General features: G+C 50.4%; 1 protein-coding gene across 1 annotated transcript in view; it reads left to right on the top strand.

Annotated features, from left to right (window-relative positions):
• The window catches only part of LOC144677692 (multiple epidermal growth factor-like domains protein 11), a gene marked incomplete at its 3' end in the record, with an annotated part of 26,095 nt that extends 8,876 nt beyond the window's left edge, over nucleotides 1-17,219 (top strand). Inside the window, exons 4-6 of the mRNA XM_078537728.1 lie at nucleotides 778-870; nucleotides 14,997-15,243; nucleotides 17,099-17,219. Of these exons, the coding sequence (XP_078393854.1) occupies nucleotides 778-870; nucleotides 14,997-15,243; nucleotides 17,099-17,219 (461 nt within the window). The remainder of the gene's footprint in view (nucleotides 1-777; nucleotides 871-14,996; nucleotides 15,244-17,098) is intronic.
• Between the last annotated feature and the right edge of the window lie 281 nt (nucleotides 17,220-17,500).

Raw genomic sequence — 17,500 nt, 5'->3', positions numbered from 1 at the left:
CCGAGGTCACCCCACGTCATTTGATGCGTCGGCGCGTTGGGCCCTCCCCTGCAACGCCAACGGCAATATTTTACCCCTCGTGACACAATGAGAGTTTACATTCAAAGGGAGGGCTAGGTATTAAACAGAAAGGATGTACTTTAAGGTCAGATGCAGGCACGATCCAAGCAGCCCTTAAGCCCGGTCATTGTGTCTGCAAAGGAACCAGAAAGGGACCTCATGTTGAATTCGTAAGGTCAAATGTGCTTTGCCTGGTATCTGTTTAAAGTCTATGGGTTACTGTTGTCAATGGTGAAGGTTTACCTGGGAGAGATTAATTTGGGCATTTTTTAAAAAGTTATTATGGTAGTAATTTGTAGACGTGTGTATGTGTTTAATTTGTTGTTAAATTAATAAATGTTTCATTTAGTTTTATATATATATATAAAACCTCTTGAGGCTTGGTGGTCTTATTCCTGAATTCAGAGCTGATCTCAGGCACGCCAATTGAAAATACAGGTTATGACAGTTGTTCAAGTTTCCCTCTGGGATTTAAACAACTTGGCCTTTGCCACCTGCTGTGCCATCACATGGGGATCAACGGGCTGACCCTGGTGTTGGTCGAGGGATGAGGGTTGACCCTTGGGGCACCCGTGGGCAGGGAAGGTGAAAACAGAGAGCGACGATGACGCGCGGAAGGGATGAACGTTTTACCGCTCCCGCTCGCCGGGGGTGGTGGGGGGGGATGCGGTGGTCTGTTCAGCCCATGTGACCAGCTCTCGTTCTTCTACTTGGCAGCTCGGTGTACCCAGGAGTGCGTCCACGGCCGGTGCGTTGGACCCGATACTTGCCAATGTGAGCCTGGTTGGCGAGGTCTGGACTGCTCCAGCGGTGAGTGTACAAAGAATTGCAATTGGGCAAGGGGCTTGGTGAGGCCGGACCCGGAGTTGTGTCCGGTTTCCTTACTCAAGGAGGGATAGACTCGTATTGGAAGCCGTCCGGAGAAGGTTCACTGGACTGATTCCTGGGATGAAGGGGGTTTGTCTTATGAGGAAAGGTTGGGCCCTGAACCCATTGGAGTTTAGAAGAATGAGAGGTGACCTTATTCAAACATATAAGATCCTGAGGGGAGGGGGTTTGACAGGGTAGATGCTGCGAGGATGGTTCCCCACCCTCGTGGGGGAATCTAGAACGAGGAGGGGGCACAGTTTCAGAATAAGGGGTCTCCCATTGAAGACGGAGATGAGGAGGAATTTCTTCCCTCAGAGGGTGGTCAGTCTGTGGAATTCTCTCCCCCCCTCCCAGAGAGCAGTGGGGGCCGGGTCACTGAATATATTCAAGGCCGAGTTAGAGAGATTTCTGATCGACCGGGGTGGGGTCAAGGGTTATGGAGGGGGCACAACAGGAAAGTGGAGTTAAGGCCACAACCAGATCAGCCATGATCCTACTGACTAGAGCAGTGTCGAGGGGCCAAATGGCCTCCTCCTGTTCAGTGAGCTGGAATGAAAGTTAAGTTAAGTTAGAATGAAAGAACCTTTCTCCTCAGGGGCTCAGGATAATCCAAAGCGTTTCTTGGCCATCGAGTCCCTCTGGAAGTGTAGTCACTGTCCAAATGGAGGAGGCGGGGCAGCCAAGCATGAGCACAGCAAGATCCCACCCTCAGCAAGGGAACAAATGGCCAAGTCTCCCCCGTTGGTCGGGGGACAGGTTTCAGCCCCGGGACCCAGGGGAGAACTCCACCCCTTCCCTACCCCACTCCACCCCGCTCACTCACCTCCACCTGCCCCCGCTCCTCTTCCCAGAGTTTCCAGGGTATCTTTTACAGAGCAGTCGAGGGGGAGGGGGCCCTCATTTTAACACCTCATCCCGAAATACGGCACCTCCAACAGTGCAGCACTCCCTCAGTACTGACCCTCCGACAGTGCGGCGCTCCCTCAGTGCTGACCCTCCGACAGTGCGGCACTCCCTCAGTACTGACCCTCCGACAGTGCGGCACTCCCTCAGTACTGACCCTCCGACAGTGCGGCGCTCCCTCAGTACTGACCCTCCGACAGTGCGGCGCTCCCTCAGTACTGACCCTCCGACAGTGCGGCGCTCCCTCAGTACTGACCCTCCGACAGTGCGGCGCTCCCTCAGTGCTGACCCTCCGACAGTGCGGCGCTCCCTCAGTACTGACCCTCCGACAGTGCAGCACTCCCTCAGTACTGACCCTCCGACAGTGCGGCGCTCCCTCAGTACTGACCCTCCGACAGTGCGGCACTCCCTCAGTACTGACCCTCCGACAGTGCGGCTCTCCCTCAGTACTGACCCTCCGACAGTGCGGCGCTCCCTCAGCACTGACCCTCCGACAGTGCGGCACTCCCTCAGTACTGACCCTCCGACAGTGCGGCACTCCCTCAGTACTGATCCTCCGACAGTGCGGCGCTCCCTCAGTACTGACCCTCCGACAGTGCGGCTCTCCCTCAGTACTGACCCTCCGACAGTGCGGCGCTCCCTCAGCACTGAGACGCTGTAGATTCAGTTGCTTAACATCAGGGACTGAGCAGATTCCCGAAAAACCCACGTTTCCAGTGGTCCCCTCCAGTTTGACCTCCCTTCCCACCATCACCACACCACCACCACCCCCGCCAATCCCCTCTCTTAACCCCCTGGGCCCTTCCCCCACCTCCTGTATCGCTCTGTCCACCTCTCCCTCCCCTTCCTCTAAAGCCGTCCCTTCAAACTGACCTCTTGGACCGAGCTTTCGTTCACCCTGCCCACCCCCACCCACCGATATCTCCCGGGGCCAAACCTGGCGCTTCTGTGAATGCGCCCTGGGGACAGTTTCAGCGCACTGCGGGCGCTACATAAACGCAGGTTATTGATCGAGCGCCTGGAGGGAGCTGGGGACGGGAGTGAGACACCAACATGGGAGGGGAGGGGGTGGGACACAGGCTGGGCTGGAGTGAGGGCGTTTGAGGATAGGGGGACAAAGAGGCAATTCCAGAGCTATCGAGGGGGGGACATGGATAAAATGCCTGAAGGTGCTTCATGTGAGGAGAGACCAGTGGCCAAAAGCTCAGTCAGAGAGGCCGGTTTTAAGGAGCAGGGGGTGGAGAGAGAGGGAGAGGGAGAGGGAGAGAGAGATGAGTGTGCTTCACAGAGAGAGGTACCTCCCTCCAGGTTCTAGCCACATTCTGCTGTCCTCCCTCTCTCACTGAGGGACTTTCACCTCCTGCTGTAAAGGATGGGGCCTGCAGCATTGTTCTTCAGCAAGGGTCAAAGGGCACCTTCTTCCCACGTCTGCCTCGTTCCCTGCGGTCAAGCGCTTGGCCGGCCTCCAGCTGTTTACAGGCTGGAACAGCTCACACGAAGGTCCAGAATCTCCCTCCCTCAGGACGCCAGCTCATCCCTGTGGCACAGTCGGCGTTGTCCGCAGGAGAAGGGGCTGCAGTGGGTGTCGAAACGTTTGCTGAATCAAAGGGAATCAGGTCTCGGCTCTGGATCTGTGGGACATTCCCTCTCCCTCTCCCTCTCCATCGCCCTCTCACCTCTGAGCCCAAATAATCCAGGCCAACACACCTCAGGGTCAGTACTGCGGGAGGGCCGCACTGTCGGAGGGTCAGTACTGAGGGAGTGCCGCACTGTCGGAGTGTCAGTTCTGAGGGAGCGCCGCACTGTCGGAGGATCAGTACTGAGGGAGTGCCGCACTGTCGGAGGGTCAGTACTGAGGGAGCGCCGCACTGTCGGAGGGTCAGTACTGAGGGAGTGCCGCACTGTCGGAGGGTCAGTACTGAGGGAGTGCCGCACTGTCGGAGGGTCAGTACTGAGGGAGCGCCGCACTGTCGGAGGGTCAGTACTGAGGGAGTGCCGCACTGTCGGAGGGTCAGTACTGAGGGAGTGCCGCACTGTCGGAGGTGCGATGTTTCAGGATGAGACATGAAACCAGGTCCACCATGTTCCCGCTCGGTTGGATGTAAAAGATCCGACGGCCGCTATTGGATGCAGGGAAGTGGGGGGATGAGTTCCCACCAGTGTCCAGGGCCCAACATTAATCCCTCAAACAACATCACCAAGAGCAGGTGACCTGGGGTCATAAGCGCCTTGCTGATTGAGGGAGCTTGCTGTGCACAAATTGGCTGCTGCGGTTCAGGACAGTGACCACACTTCAAAAAGAAAGTTCCTCATTGGCTGTGAAAAGCTTTGGGATATCCTGAAGAGGTGAAAGGCACTAGAGAAATGCAAATCCGGCGTACCCTCCAGAACTTGGGCAGCAGCATTTTCAAGCTGGACTGTGACAGGGGTAATGTGTTCCGGACTGTTCCGGGAGGGTTTATATATAGAATAACAGATACCCGGGAGTGAGTTACAGACTGGAATCTAATCGAGGGGTTCGGGTGGTTTATATATAGAATAACAGATACCCGGGTGTGAGTTACAGACTGGAATCTAATCGAGGGGTTCGGGGGGGGGGTTTATATATAGAGTAACAGATACCCGGGAGAGAGTTACAGACTGGAATCTAATCGAGGGGTTCGGGGGGGGGGTTTATATATATAGAGTAACAGATACCCGGGAGTGAGTTACAGATTGGAATCTAACCGAGGGGTTCGGGTGGTTTATATATAGAATAACAGATACCCGGGAGTGAGTTACAGACTGGAATCTAATCGAGGGGTTCGGGGGGGTTTATATATAGAATAACAGATACCCGGGAGTGAGTTACAGACTGGAATCTAATCGAGGGGTTCGGGGAGTTTATATATAGAATAACGGATACCCGGGAGTGAGTTACAGACTGGAATCTAATCGAGGGGTTCGGGGGGGTGTTTATATATAGAGTAACAGATACCCGGGAGTGAGTTACAGAATGGAATCTAATCGAGGGGTTAGGGGTGGTTTATATATAGAATAACAGATACCTGGGAGTGAGTTACAGACTGGAATCTAATCGAGGGGTACGGGGGGGTTTATATATAGAATAACAGATACCCGGGAGTGAGTTACAGACTGGAATCTAAACGAGGGGTTCGGGGGGTTTATATATAGAATAACAGATACCCGGGAGTGAGTTACAGACTGGAATCTAATCGAGGGGTTCGGGGTGGTTTATATATAGAACAGATACCCGGGAGTGAGTTACAGACTGGAATCTAATCGAGGGGTTTGGGGTGGTTTATATATAGAATAACAGATACCCGGGAGTGAGTTACAGACTGGAATCTAATCGAGGGGTTCGGGGTGGTTTATATATAGAATAACAGATACCCGGGAGTGAGTTACAGACTGGAATCTAATCGAGGGGTTCGGGGTGGTTTATATATAGAATAACAGATACCCGGGAGTGAGTTACAGACTGGAATCTAATCGAGGGGTTCGGGGGGTTTATATATAGAATAACAGATACCCGGGAGTGAGTTACAGACTGGAATCTAATCGAGGGGTTCGGTGAGTTTATATATAGAATAACCGATACCCGGGAGTGAGTTACAGACAGGAATCTAATCGAGGGGTTCGGGGTGGTTTATATATAGAATAACAGATACCCGGGAGTGAGTAACAGACTGGAATCTAATCGAGGGGTTCGGGGGGGTTTATATATAGAATAACAGATACCCGGGAGTGAGTTACACACTGGAATCTAATCGAGGGGTTCGGGGGGTTTATATATAGAATAACAGATACCCGGGAGTGAGTTACAGACTGGAATCTAATCGAGGGGTTCGGGGTGGTTTATATATAGAATAACAGATACCCGGGAATGAGTTACAGACTGGAATCTAATCGAGGGGTTCGGGGGGTTTATATATAGAATAACAGATACCCGGGAGTGAGTTACAGACTGGAATCTAATCGAGGGGTTCGGGGTGGTTTATATATGGAATAACAGATACCCGGGAGTGAGTTACAGACTGGAATCTAATCGAGGGGTTCGGGTGGTTTATACATAGAATAACGGATACCCGGGAGTGAGTTACAGACTGGAATCTAGTAGAGGGGTTCGCGGTGGTTTATATATAGAATAACAGATACCCGGGAGTGAGTTAAAACTGGAATCTAATCGAGGGGTTCGGGGGGGTTTATATAAAGAATAACAGATACCCGGGAGTGAGTTACAGACTGGAATCTAATCGAGGGGTTCGGGGGGGGTTTATATATAGAATAACAGATACCCGGGAGTGAGTTACAGACTGGAATCTAATCGAGAGGTTCGGTGGGGGGTTTATATATAGAGTAACAGATACCCGGGAGTGAGTTACAGACTGGAATCAAATCGAGGGGTTCGGGGTGGTTTATATATAGAATAACAGATACCCGGGAATGAGTTACAGACTGGAATCTAATCGAGGGGTTCGTGGGGTTTATATATAGAATAACAGATACCCGGGAGTGAGTAACAGACTGGAATCTAATCGAGGGGTTCGGGGAGTTTATATATAGAATAACCGATACCCGGGAGTGAGTTACAGACTGGAATCTAATCGAGGGGTTCGGGGTGGTTTATATATAGAATAACAGATACCCGGGAGTGAGTTACAGACTGGAATCTAATCGAGGGGTTTGGGGGGGTTTATATATGGAATAACAGATACCCGGGAGTGAGTTACAGACTGGAATCTAATCGAGGGGTTCGGGTGGTTTATACATAGAATAACGGATACCCGGGAGTGAGTTACAGACTGGAATCTAATCGAGGGGTTCGCGGTGGTTTATATATAGAATAACAGATACCCGGGAGTGAGTTAAAACTGGAATCTAATCGAGGGGTTCGGGGGGGTTTATATATAGAATAACAGATACCCGGGAGTGAGTTACAGACTGGAATCTAATCGAGGGGTTCGGGGGGGGTTTATATATAGAATAACAGATACCCGGGAGTGAGTTACAGACTGGAATCTAATCGAGGGGTTCGGTGGGGGGTTTATATATAGAGTAACAGATACCCGGGAGTGAGTTACAGACTGGAATCTAATCGAGGGGTTCGGGGGGGTTTATGTATAGAATAACAGATACCCGGGAGTGAGTTACAGACTGGAATCTAATCGAGGGGTTCGGGGTGGTTTATATATAGAATAACAGATACCCGGGAGTGAGTTACAGACTGGAATCTAATCGAGGGGTTCGGGGGGTGGTTTATATATAGAGTAACAGATACCCGGGAGTGAGTTACAGACTGGAATCTAATCGAGGGGTTCGGGGGGGGGTTTATATATAGAGTAACAGATACCCGGGAGTGAGTTACAGACTGGAATCTAATCGAGGGGTTCGGGGTGGTTTATATATTGAATAACAGATACCCGGGAGTGAGTTACAGACTGGAATCTAATCGAGGGGTTCGGGGGGTTTATATATAGAATAACAGATACCCGGAAGTGAGTTACAGACTGGAATCTAATCGAGGGGTTCGGGGGGGTTTATATATAGAATAACAGATACCCGGGAGTGAGTTACAGACTGGAATCTAATCGAGGTGTTCGGGGGGGTTTATATATAGAATAACAGATACCCGGGAGTGAGTTACAGACTGGAATCTAATCGAGGGGTTCGGGGTGGTTTATATAGAATAACAGATACCCGGGAGTGAGTTACAGACTGGAATCTATTCGAGGGGTTTGGGGGGTTTATATATAGAATAACAGATACCCGGGAGTGAGTTACAGACTGGAATCTAATCGAGGGGTTCGGGGTGGTTTATATATAGAATAACAGATACCCGGGGGTGAGTTACAGACTGGAATCTAATCGAGGGGTTCGGGGGGTTTATATATAGAATAACAGATACCCGGGAGTGGGTTACAGACTGTAATCTAATCGAGGGGTTCGGGGTGGTTTATATACAGAATAACAGATACCCGGGAGAGAGTTACAGACTGGAATCTAATCGAGGGATTCGGGGTGTTTATATATAGAATAACAGATACCCGGGAGTGAGTTACAGACTGGAATCTAATCGAGGGGTTCGGGGTGGTTTATATACAGAATAACAGATACCCGGGAGAGAGTTACAGACTGGAATCTAATCGAGGGGTTCGGGGGGTTTATATATAGAATAACAGATACCCGGGAGTGAGTTACAGACTGGAATCTAATCGAGGGGTTCGGGGGGTTTATATATAGAATAACAGATACCCGGGAGTGGGTTACAGACTGGAATCTAATCGAGGGGTTCGGGGTGGTTTATATACAGAATAACAGCTACCCGGGAGTGGGTTACAGACTGGAATCTAATCGAGGGGTTCGGGGTGGTTTATATACAGAATAACAGATACCCGGGAGTGAGTTACAGACTGGAATCTAACCGAGGGGTTCGGGGGGTTTATATATAGAATAACAGATACCCGGGAGTGGGTTACAGACTGGTATCTAATCGAGGGGTTCCGGGTGGTTTATATACAGAATAACAGATACCCGGAACAGAGTTACAGACTGGAATCTAATCGAGGGGTTCGGGGGGTTTATATACAGAATAACAGATACCCGGGAGTGAGTTACAGACTGGAATCTAATCGAGGGGTTCGGGGTGGTTTATATACAGAATAACAGATACCCGGGTGTGAGTTACAGACTGGAATCTAATCGAGGGGTTCGGGGTGGTTTATATATAGAATAACAGATACCCGGGAGTGAGTTACAGACTGGAATCTAATCGAGGGGTTCGGGGTGGTTTATATATAGAATAACAGATACCCGGGAGTGAGTTACAGACTGGAATCTAATCGAGGGGTTCGGGGGGTTTATATATAGAATAACAGATACCCGGGAGTGAGTAACAGACTGGAATCTAATCGAGGGGTTCGGGGAGTTTATATATAGAATAACCGATACCCGGGAGTGAGTTACAGACTGGAATCGAATCGAGGGGTTCGGGGTGGTTTATGTATAGAATAACAGATACCCGGGAGTGAGTTACAGACTGGAATCTAATCGAGGGGTTTGGGGGGGTTTATATATGGAATAACAGATACCCGGGAGTGAGTTACAGACTGGAATCTAATCGAGGGGTTCGGGTGGTTTATACATAGAATAACGGATACCCGGGAGTGAGTTACAGACTGGAATCTAATCGAGGGGTTCGGGGTGGTTTATATATAGAATAACAGATACCCGGGAGTGAGGTAAAACTGGAATCTAATCGAGGGGTTCGGGGGGGTTTATATATAGAATAACAGATACCCGGGAGTGAGTTACAGACTGGAATCTAATCGAGGGGTTCGGGGGGGGTTTATATATAGAATAACAGATACCCGGGAGTGAGTTACAGACTGGAATCTAATCGAGGGGTTCGGTGGGGGGTTTATATATAGAGTAACAGATACCCGGGAGTGAGTTACAGACTGGAATCTAATCGAGGGGTTCGGGGGGGTTTATGTATAGAATAACAGATACCCGGGAGTGAGTTACAGACTGGAATCTAATCGAGGGGTTCGGGGTGGTTTATATATAGAATAACAGATACCCGGGAGTGAGTTACAGACTGGAATCTAATCGAGGGGTTCGGGGGGTGGTTTATATATAGAGTAACAGATACCCGGGAGTGAGTTACAGACTGGAATCTAATCGAGGGGTTCGGGGGGGGGTTTATATATAGAGTAACAGATACCCGGGAGTGAGTTACAGACTGGAATCTAATCGAGGGGTTCGGGGGGGTGGTTTATATATAGAATAACAGATACCCGGGAGCGAGTTATAGACTGGAATCTAATCGAGGGGTTCGGGTGGTTTATATATAGAATAACAGATACCCGGGTGTGAGTTACAGACTGGAATCTAATCGAGGGGTTCGGGGGGGGGTTTATATATAGAGTAACAGATACCCGGGAGTGAGTTACAGACTGGAATCTAATCGAGGGGTTCGGGGTGGGGTTTATATATATAGAGTAACAGATACCCGGGAGTGAGTTACAGACTGGAATCTAATCGAGGGGTTCGGGTGGTTTATATATAGAATAACAGATACCCGGGAGTGAGTTACAGACTGGAATCTAATCGAGGGGCTCGGGGGGCTTTATATATAGAATAACAGATACCCGGGAGTGAGTTACAGACTGGAATCTAATCGAGGGGTTTGGGGGGGTTTATATATAGAATAACAGATACCCGGGAGTGAGTTACAGACTGGAATCTAATCGAGGGGTTCGGGGAGTTTATATATAGAATAACGGATACCCGGGAGTGAGTTACAGACTGGAATCTAATCGAGGGGTTCGGGGGGGGGTTTATATATAGAGTAACAGATACCCGGGAGTGAGTTACAGACTGGAATCTAATCGAGGGGCACGGGGGGGTTTATATATAGAATAACAGATACCCGGGAGTGAGTTACAGACTGGAATCTCATCGAGGGGTTCGGGGGGTTTATATATAGAATAACAGATACCCGGGAGTGAGTTACAGACTGGAATCTAATCGAGGGGTTCGGGGTGGTTTATATAGAATAACAGATACCCGGGAGTGAGTTACAGACTGGAATCTATTCGAGGGGTTTGGGGGGTTTATATATAGAATAACAGATACCCGGGAGTGAGTTACAGACTGGAATCTAATCGAGGGGTTCGGGGTGGTTTATATATAGAATAACAGATACCCGGGAGTGAGTTACAGACTGGAATCTAATCGAGGGGTTCGGGGGGTTTATATATAGAATAACAGATACCCGGGAGTGGGTTACAGACTGTAATCTAATCGAGGGGTTCGGGGTGGTTTATATACAGAATAACAGATACCCGGGAGAGAGTTACAGACTGGAATCTAATCGAGGGGTTCGGGGTGTTTATATATAGAATAACAGATACCCGGGAGTGAGTTACAGACTGGAATCTAATCGAGGGGTTCGGGGTGGTTTATATACAGAATAACAGATACCCGGGAGAGAGTTACAGACTGGAATCTAATCGAGGGGTTCGGGGGGTTTATATATAGAATAACAGATACCCGGGAGTGAGTTACAGACTGGAATCTAATCGAGGGGTTCGGGGGGTTTATATATAGAATAACAGATACCCGGGAGTGGGTTACAGACTGGAATCTAATCGAGGGGTTCGGGGTGGTTTATATACAGAATAACAGATACCCGGGAGTGGGTTACAGACTGGAATCTAATCGAGGGGTTCGGGGTGGTTTATATACAGAATAACAGATACCCGGGAGTGAGTTACAGACTGGAATCTATTCGAGGGGTTTGGGGGGTTTATATATAGAATAACAGATACCCGGGAGTGAGTTACAGACTGGAATCTAATCGAGGGGTTCGGGGTGGTTTATATATAGAATAACAGATACCCGGGGGTGAGTTACAGACTGGAATCTAATCGAGGGGTTCGGGGGGTTTATATATAGAATAACAGATACCCGGGAGTGGGTTACAGACTGTAATCTAATCGAGGGGTTCGGGGTGGTTTATATACAGAATAACAGATACCCGGGAGAGAGTTACAGACTGGAATCTAATCGAGGGATTCGGGGTGTTTATATATAGAATAACAGATACCCGGGAGTGAGTTACAGACTGGAATCTAATCGAGGGGTTCGGGGTGGTTTATATACAGAATAACAGATACCCGGGAGAGAGTTACAGACTGGAATCTAATCGAGGGGTTCGGGGGGTTTATATATAGAATAACAGATACCCGGGAGTGAGTTACAGACTGGAATCTAATCGAGGGGTTCGGGGGGTTTATATATAGAATAACAGATACCCGGGAGTGGGTTACAGACTGGAATCTAATCGAGGGGTTCGGGGTGGTTTATATACAGAATAACAGCTACCCGGGAGTGGGTTACAGACTGGAATCTAATCGAGGGGTTCGGGGTGGTTTATATACAGAATAACAGATACCCGGGAGTGAGTTACAGACTGGAATCTAACCGAGGGGTTCGGGGGGTTTATATATAGAATAACAGATACCCGGGAGTGGGTTACAGACTGGTATCTAATCGAGGGGTTCCGGGTGGTTTATATACAGAATAACAGATACCCGGAACAGAGTTACAGACTGGAATCTAATCGAGGGGTTCGGGGGGTTTATATACAGAATAACAGATACCCGGGAGTGAGTTACAGACTGGAATCTAATCGAGGGGTTCGGGGTGGTTTATATACAGAATAACAGATACCCGGGTGTGAGTTACAGACTGGAATCTAATCGAGGGGTTTGGGGGGGTTTATATATGGAATAACAGATACCCGGGAGTGAGTTACAGACTGGAATCTAATCGAGGGGTTCGGGTGGTTTATACATAGAATAACGGATACCCGGGAGTGAGTTACAGACTGGAATCTAATCGAGGGGTTCGGGGTGGTTTATATATAGAATAACAGATACCCGGGAGTGAGTTAAAACTGGAATCTAATCGAGGGGTTCGGGGGGGTTTATATATAGAATAACAGATACCCGGGAGTGAGTTACAGACTGGAATCTAATCGAGGGGTTCGGGGGGGGTTTATATATAGAATAACAGATACCCGGGAGTGAGTTACAGACTGGAATCTAATCGAGGGGTTCGGTGGGGGGTTTATATATAGAGTAACAGATACCCGGGAGTGAGTTACAGACTGGAATCTAATCGAGGGGTTCGGGGGGGTTTATGTATAGAATAACAGATACCCGGGAGTGAGTTACAGACTGGAATCTAATCGAGGGGTTCGGGGTGGTTTATATATAGAATAACAGATACCCGGGAGTGAGTTACAGACTGGAATCTAATCGAGGGGTTCGGGGGGTGGTTTATATATAGAGTAACAGATACCCGGGAGTGAGTTACAGACTGGAATCTAATCGAGGGGTTCGGGGGGGGGTTTATATATAGAGTAACAGATACCCGGGAGTGAGTTACAGACTGGAATCTAATCGAGGGGTTCGGGGGGGTGGTTTATATATAGAATAACAGATACCCGGGAGCGAGTTATAGACTGGAATCTAATCGAGGGGTTCGGGTGGTTTATATATAGAATAACAGATACCCGGGTGTGAGTTACAGACTGGAATCTAATCGAGGGGTTCGGGGGGGGGGTTTATATATAGAGTAACAGATACCCGGGAGTGAGTTACAGACTGGAATCTAATCGAGGGGTTCGGGGTGGGGTTTATATATATAGAGTAACAGATACCCGGGAGTGAGTTACAGACTGGAATCTAATCGAGGGGTTCGGGTGGTTTATATATAGAATAACAGATACCCGGGAGTGAGTTACAGACTGGAATCTAATCGAGGGGCTCGGGGGGCTTTATATATAGAATAACAGATACCCGGGAGTGAGTTACAGACTGGAATCTAATCGAGGGGTTTGGGGGGGTTTATATATAGAATAACAGATACCCGGGAGTAAGTTACAGACTGGAATCTAATCGAGGGGTTCGGGGAGTTTATATATAGAATAACGGATACCCGGGAGTGAGTTACAGACTGGAATCTAATCGAGGGGTTCGGGGGGGGGTTTATATATAGAGTAACAGATACCCGGGAGTGAGTTACAGACTGGAATCTAATCGAGGGGCACGGGGGGGTTTATATATAGAATAACAGATACCCGGGAGTGAGTTACAGACTGGAATCTCATCGAGGGGTTCGGGGGGTTTATATATAGAATAACAGATACCCGGGAGTGAGTTACAGACTGGAATCTAATCGAGGGGTTCGGGGTGGTTTATATAGAATAACAGATACCCGGGAGTGAGTTACAGACTGGAATCTATTCGAGGGGTTTGGGGGGTTTATATATAGAATAACAGATACCCGGGAGTGAGTTACAGACTGGAATCTAATCGAGGGGTTCGGGGTGGTTTATATATAGAATAACAGATACCCGGGAGTGAGTTACAGACTGGAATCTAATCGAGGGGTTCGGGGGGTTTATATATAGAATAACAGATACCCGGGAGTGGGTTACAGACTGTAATCTAATCGAGGGGTTCGGGGTGGTTTATATACAGAATAACAGATACCCGGGAGAGAGTTACAGACTGGAATCTAATCGAGGGGTTCGGGGTGTTTATATATAGAATAACAGATACCCGGGAGTGAGTTACAGACTGGAATCTAATCGAGGGGTTCGGGGTGGTTTATATACAGAATAACAGATACCCGGGAGAGAGTTACAGACTGGAATCTAATCGAGGGGTTCGGGGGGTTTATATATAGAATAACAGATACCCGGGAGTGAGTTACAGACTGGAATCTAATCGAGGGGTTCGGGGGGTTTATATATAGAATAACAGATACCCGGGAGTGGGTTACAGACTGGAATCTAATCGAGGGGTTCGGGGTGGTTTATATACAGAATAACAGATACCCGGGAGTGGGTTACAGACTGGAATCTAATCGAGGGGTTCGGGGTGGTTTATATACAGAATAACAGATACCCGGGAGTGAGTTACAGACTGGAATCTAATCGAGGGGTTCGGGGGGTTTATATATAGAATAACAGATACCTGGGAGTGGGTTATAGACTAAAATCTAATCAAGGGGTTCGGGGTGGTTTATATACAGAATAACAGATACCCGGGAGTGAGTTACAGACTGGAATCTAATCGAGGGGTTCGGGGGGTTTATATATAGAATAACAGATACCCGGGAGTGGGTTACAGACTGGTATCTAATCGAGGGGTTCCGGGTGGTTTATATACAGAATAACAGATACCCGGAACAGAGTTACAGACTGGAATCTAATCGAGGGGTTCGGGTGGTTTATATATAGAATAACAGATACCCGGGAGTGAGTTACAGACTGGAATCTCATCAAGGGGTTCGGGGTGGTTTATATATAGAATAACAGATACCCGGGAGTGAGTTACAGACTGGAATCTAATCGAGGGGTTCGGGGGGTTTATATATAGAATAACAGATGCCCGGGAGTGAGTTACAGACTGGAATCTAATCGAGGGGTTCGGGGGGTTTATATATAGAATAACAGATACCCGGGAGTGAGTTACAGACTGGAATCTAATCGAGGGGTTCGGGGTGGTTTATATATAGAATAACAGATACCCGGGAGTGAGTTATGTTTAATTTTGTCTCACGTTTTCTCTCTCTGTCTCCAGGCTGCTCGGACTTGAACTGGGGATATAACTGCAGCCGGCAGTGTGCGTGCGGCAATGGGGGGCAGTGCCACCCTCTCACCGGGCACTGTTCCTGTGCCGCCGGCTTCACCGGCTCGGCCTGCGAGGACCCGTGCCCGCCGGGGACCTTCGGGCAGAGCTGCCTGCAACATTGCCGGTGCCAGAACCGGGCGCGGTGCGACCACGTCTCCGGGGAGTGCCACTGCGCCGCGGGAACCACTGGCGGCCTGTGAGTCGGCGCTTGGCCTGCGCTGGAGTGGGGGGTGGGGGGGCGGGGGTCTCCCAGCCTCTGACTGCGCCCCACGCTCTGAAACATCCCCCACCCCGCTTCCCCGTATCCCAGTCTCCGGAATCCCGGCCTCCGGTCCCACGATCTCGGCCGCCACATGTCGGAATGGGCGGTGGGAACGCGAGAGGGAGGCCATTCAGCCCTCTCGAGCCTCAACTCCCTCCGGCCTTTCCTGCAGCAATAATTTGCATTCGTATAGCGCCTGCCTTCGAAGACGTGTCAGCCGGATAGAAATTCGACACTGCGGCACCTGGGGACAAGGCTCGGTCAAAGAGGTCGGGTTTAAGGAGCGACTTACAGGAGAGAGGGAGCGAGGGAGAGGCGGAGAGGTTTGGGGAGGGAATTCCAGAGCTCGGGGACAAAATTCCATCGGCCCCCCATAGCCGACAAAAAACTCTTACCAACCGCGGATTTGAACCGAGGTGTGTTGGGTTTGGGGGGTGGTCTTGAGAGATGGGGGTTCCCACCATCGCGGCCGCCGTTGTGGTTAACGTGACTGTACCCAGGCCCTCATCCGTCCGAGGGCAGAGAAAGGGAGAGGCAGGGGAGCTCAGGGAGGGCGAGGGTGGGTGAGGAGGTGGAGGCGAGATTCCGGGGTGGGTGAGGGGGGTTGAGGGGGAGAGGTAGAGGGGTTTCCCCAGCGCCGCTCGCAGGGTAAGTGGGGAGGAAGGGAATGTCCTGCTAAGCTTGGCCGGGAACCGGTTTCAGGCGGATAGGCCCAAAGTGGGGTGGGGTCTGGCCCTCGAGGGTTTGCCCTGCCCACCTCACTCCCCCTCTCTCCTGACTTCGTGTCCGAGGCCTCTCGCCCACCTGGCTCCTGGGCGGAACAGGACCCCCGGCCTGTGCACCCATTAACCACCCACCCCCTCAACCTCACCACCGCCCAGGCGCGCGCCAGCCTAGCCTCACATGACACACTGCAGTAAAATGGAGCCTGAGGCCTGTGGTTTTTTTTCACTCTCTCTCTCTCTCTCCACTCCCTCCCTCCCCCTCTCTGTATATATCTCTCTCACTCCCTCCCTCCCTCTCTCTCTCTCTCTCTCTCACTCCCTCCCTCCCCCTCTCCCTGTCTCTCTCTCTCCCCCCCCTCTCTTTGTCTGTCTCTCTCTCTCTCTCTCCCTCTGTCTCTCACTCCCTCCCTCTCTCTCCCTCCCTCTCTCTCTCCCTCTCTCTGTCTCTCACTCCCTCCATCTCTCTCTCTCTCTCACTCTCTCCCTCCCTCTCTCTCACTCACTCTCTCCCTCTCTCTCTTTCACTCTCTCCCTCTCCCTCTCTCACTCCCTCCATCCATCTCACTCTCTCCCTCCCTTTCTATCTCTCACTCCCTCTCTCTCTCCCTCTCTCACTCCCTCCCTCTCTCTATCACTCTCTCCCTCTCCCTCTCTCTCTCACTCCCTCCATCTCACTCTCTCCCTCCCTCCCTCTCTCTCCCTCCCTCCCTCCCTCTCTCTCACTCCCTCCATCTCACTCTCTCCCTCCCTTTCTATCTCTCACTCCCTCTCTCTCTCCCTCTCCCTCTCTCACTCCCTCCCTCTCTCTATCACTCTCTCCCTCTCCCTCTCTCTCTCCCTCCCTCCATCTCACTCTCTCCCTCCCTCCCTCCCTCTCTCTCTCACTCCCTCCATCTCACTCTCTACCTCTCACTCTCTCCCTCTCTCCCTCTCCCTCCCTCTCTCTCTCTCTCTCTCTCTCTCTCCCTCTCTCTCTCCCTCTCCCTCTCCCTCCCTCCCTCCCTCCCTCCCTCCCTCCCTCCCTCCTCTCTCTCTCTCTCTCTCTCTCTCTGTGTCTCCGTCAGCTGTGAGCACCGCTGCCCAGAGTCGGAAGTGGAGGATACATGTGGTTCTCGATGCCCGTGTCAAAATGGTGGCAGCTGCCCCCCTGTGGGGGGCCTGTGCCTCTGCCCTGCAGGCTGGATGGTAAGTTAGTAAACCACGGGGAATCTATTGAGAAGGGAGTGTATGTCGTTGGGGCTGGGGCGGGCGGGGGGTGGGGTATTGATCTGCTAACACCATGAACCACCTAATCCAATTCCTGCTACCGATTAACTTCCTGAAATTCAACTGTGGCCCACGCATTCGGTAAACCGTCTCCTGTGGGCCTTGTAGGCCGCAGGCTCAATCCCAGCCTGGATATCATCCCTCTCTCGCTGCTAGGCCTCGGGGTTTAGTCAATTTTCTCATTGGGCACCTTGGCCACA

Source organism: Cetorhinus maximus, unplaced genomic scaffold, assembly GCF_964194155.1.
Source record: "Cetorhinus maximus unplaced genomic scaffold, sCetMax3.hap1.1 HAP1_SCAFFOLD_2895, whole genome shotgun sequence".
NCBI lineage: Eukaryota > Metazoa > Chordata > Chondrichthyes > Lamniformes > Cetorhinidae > Cetorhinus > Cetorhinus maximus.
The sequence above is the reverse complement of the archived record's forward strand: the minus strand, read 5'-3'. Positions and strand labels throughout refer to the sequence as shown.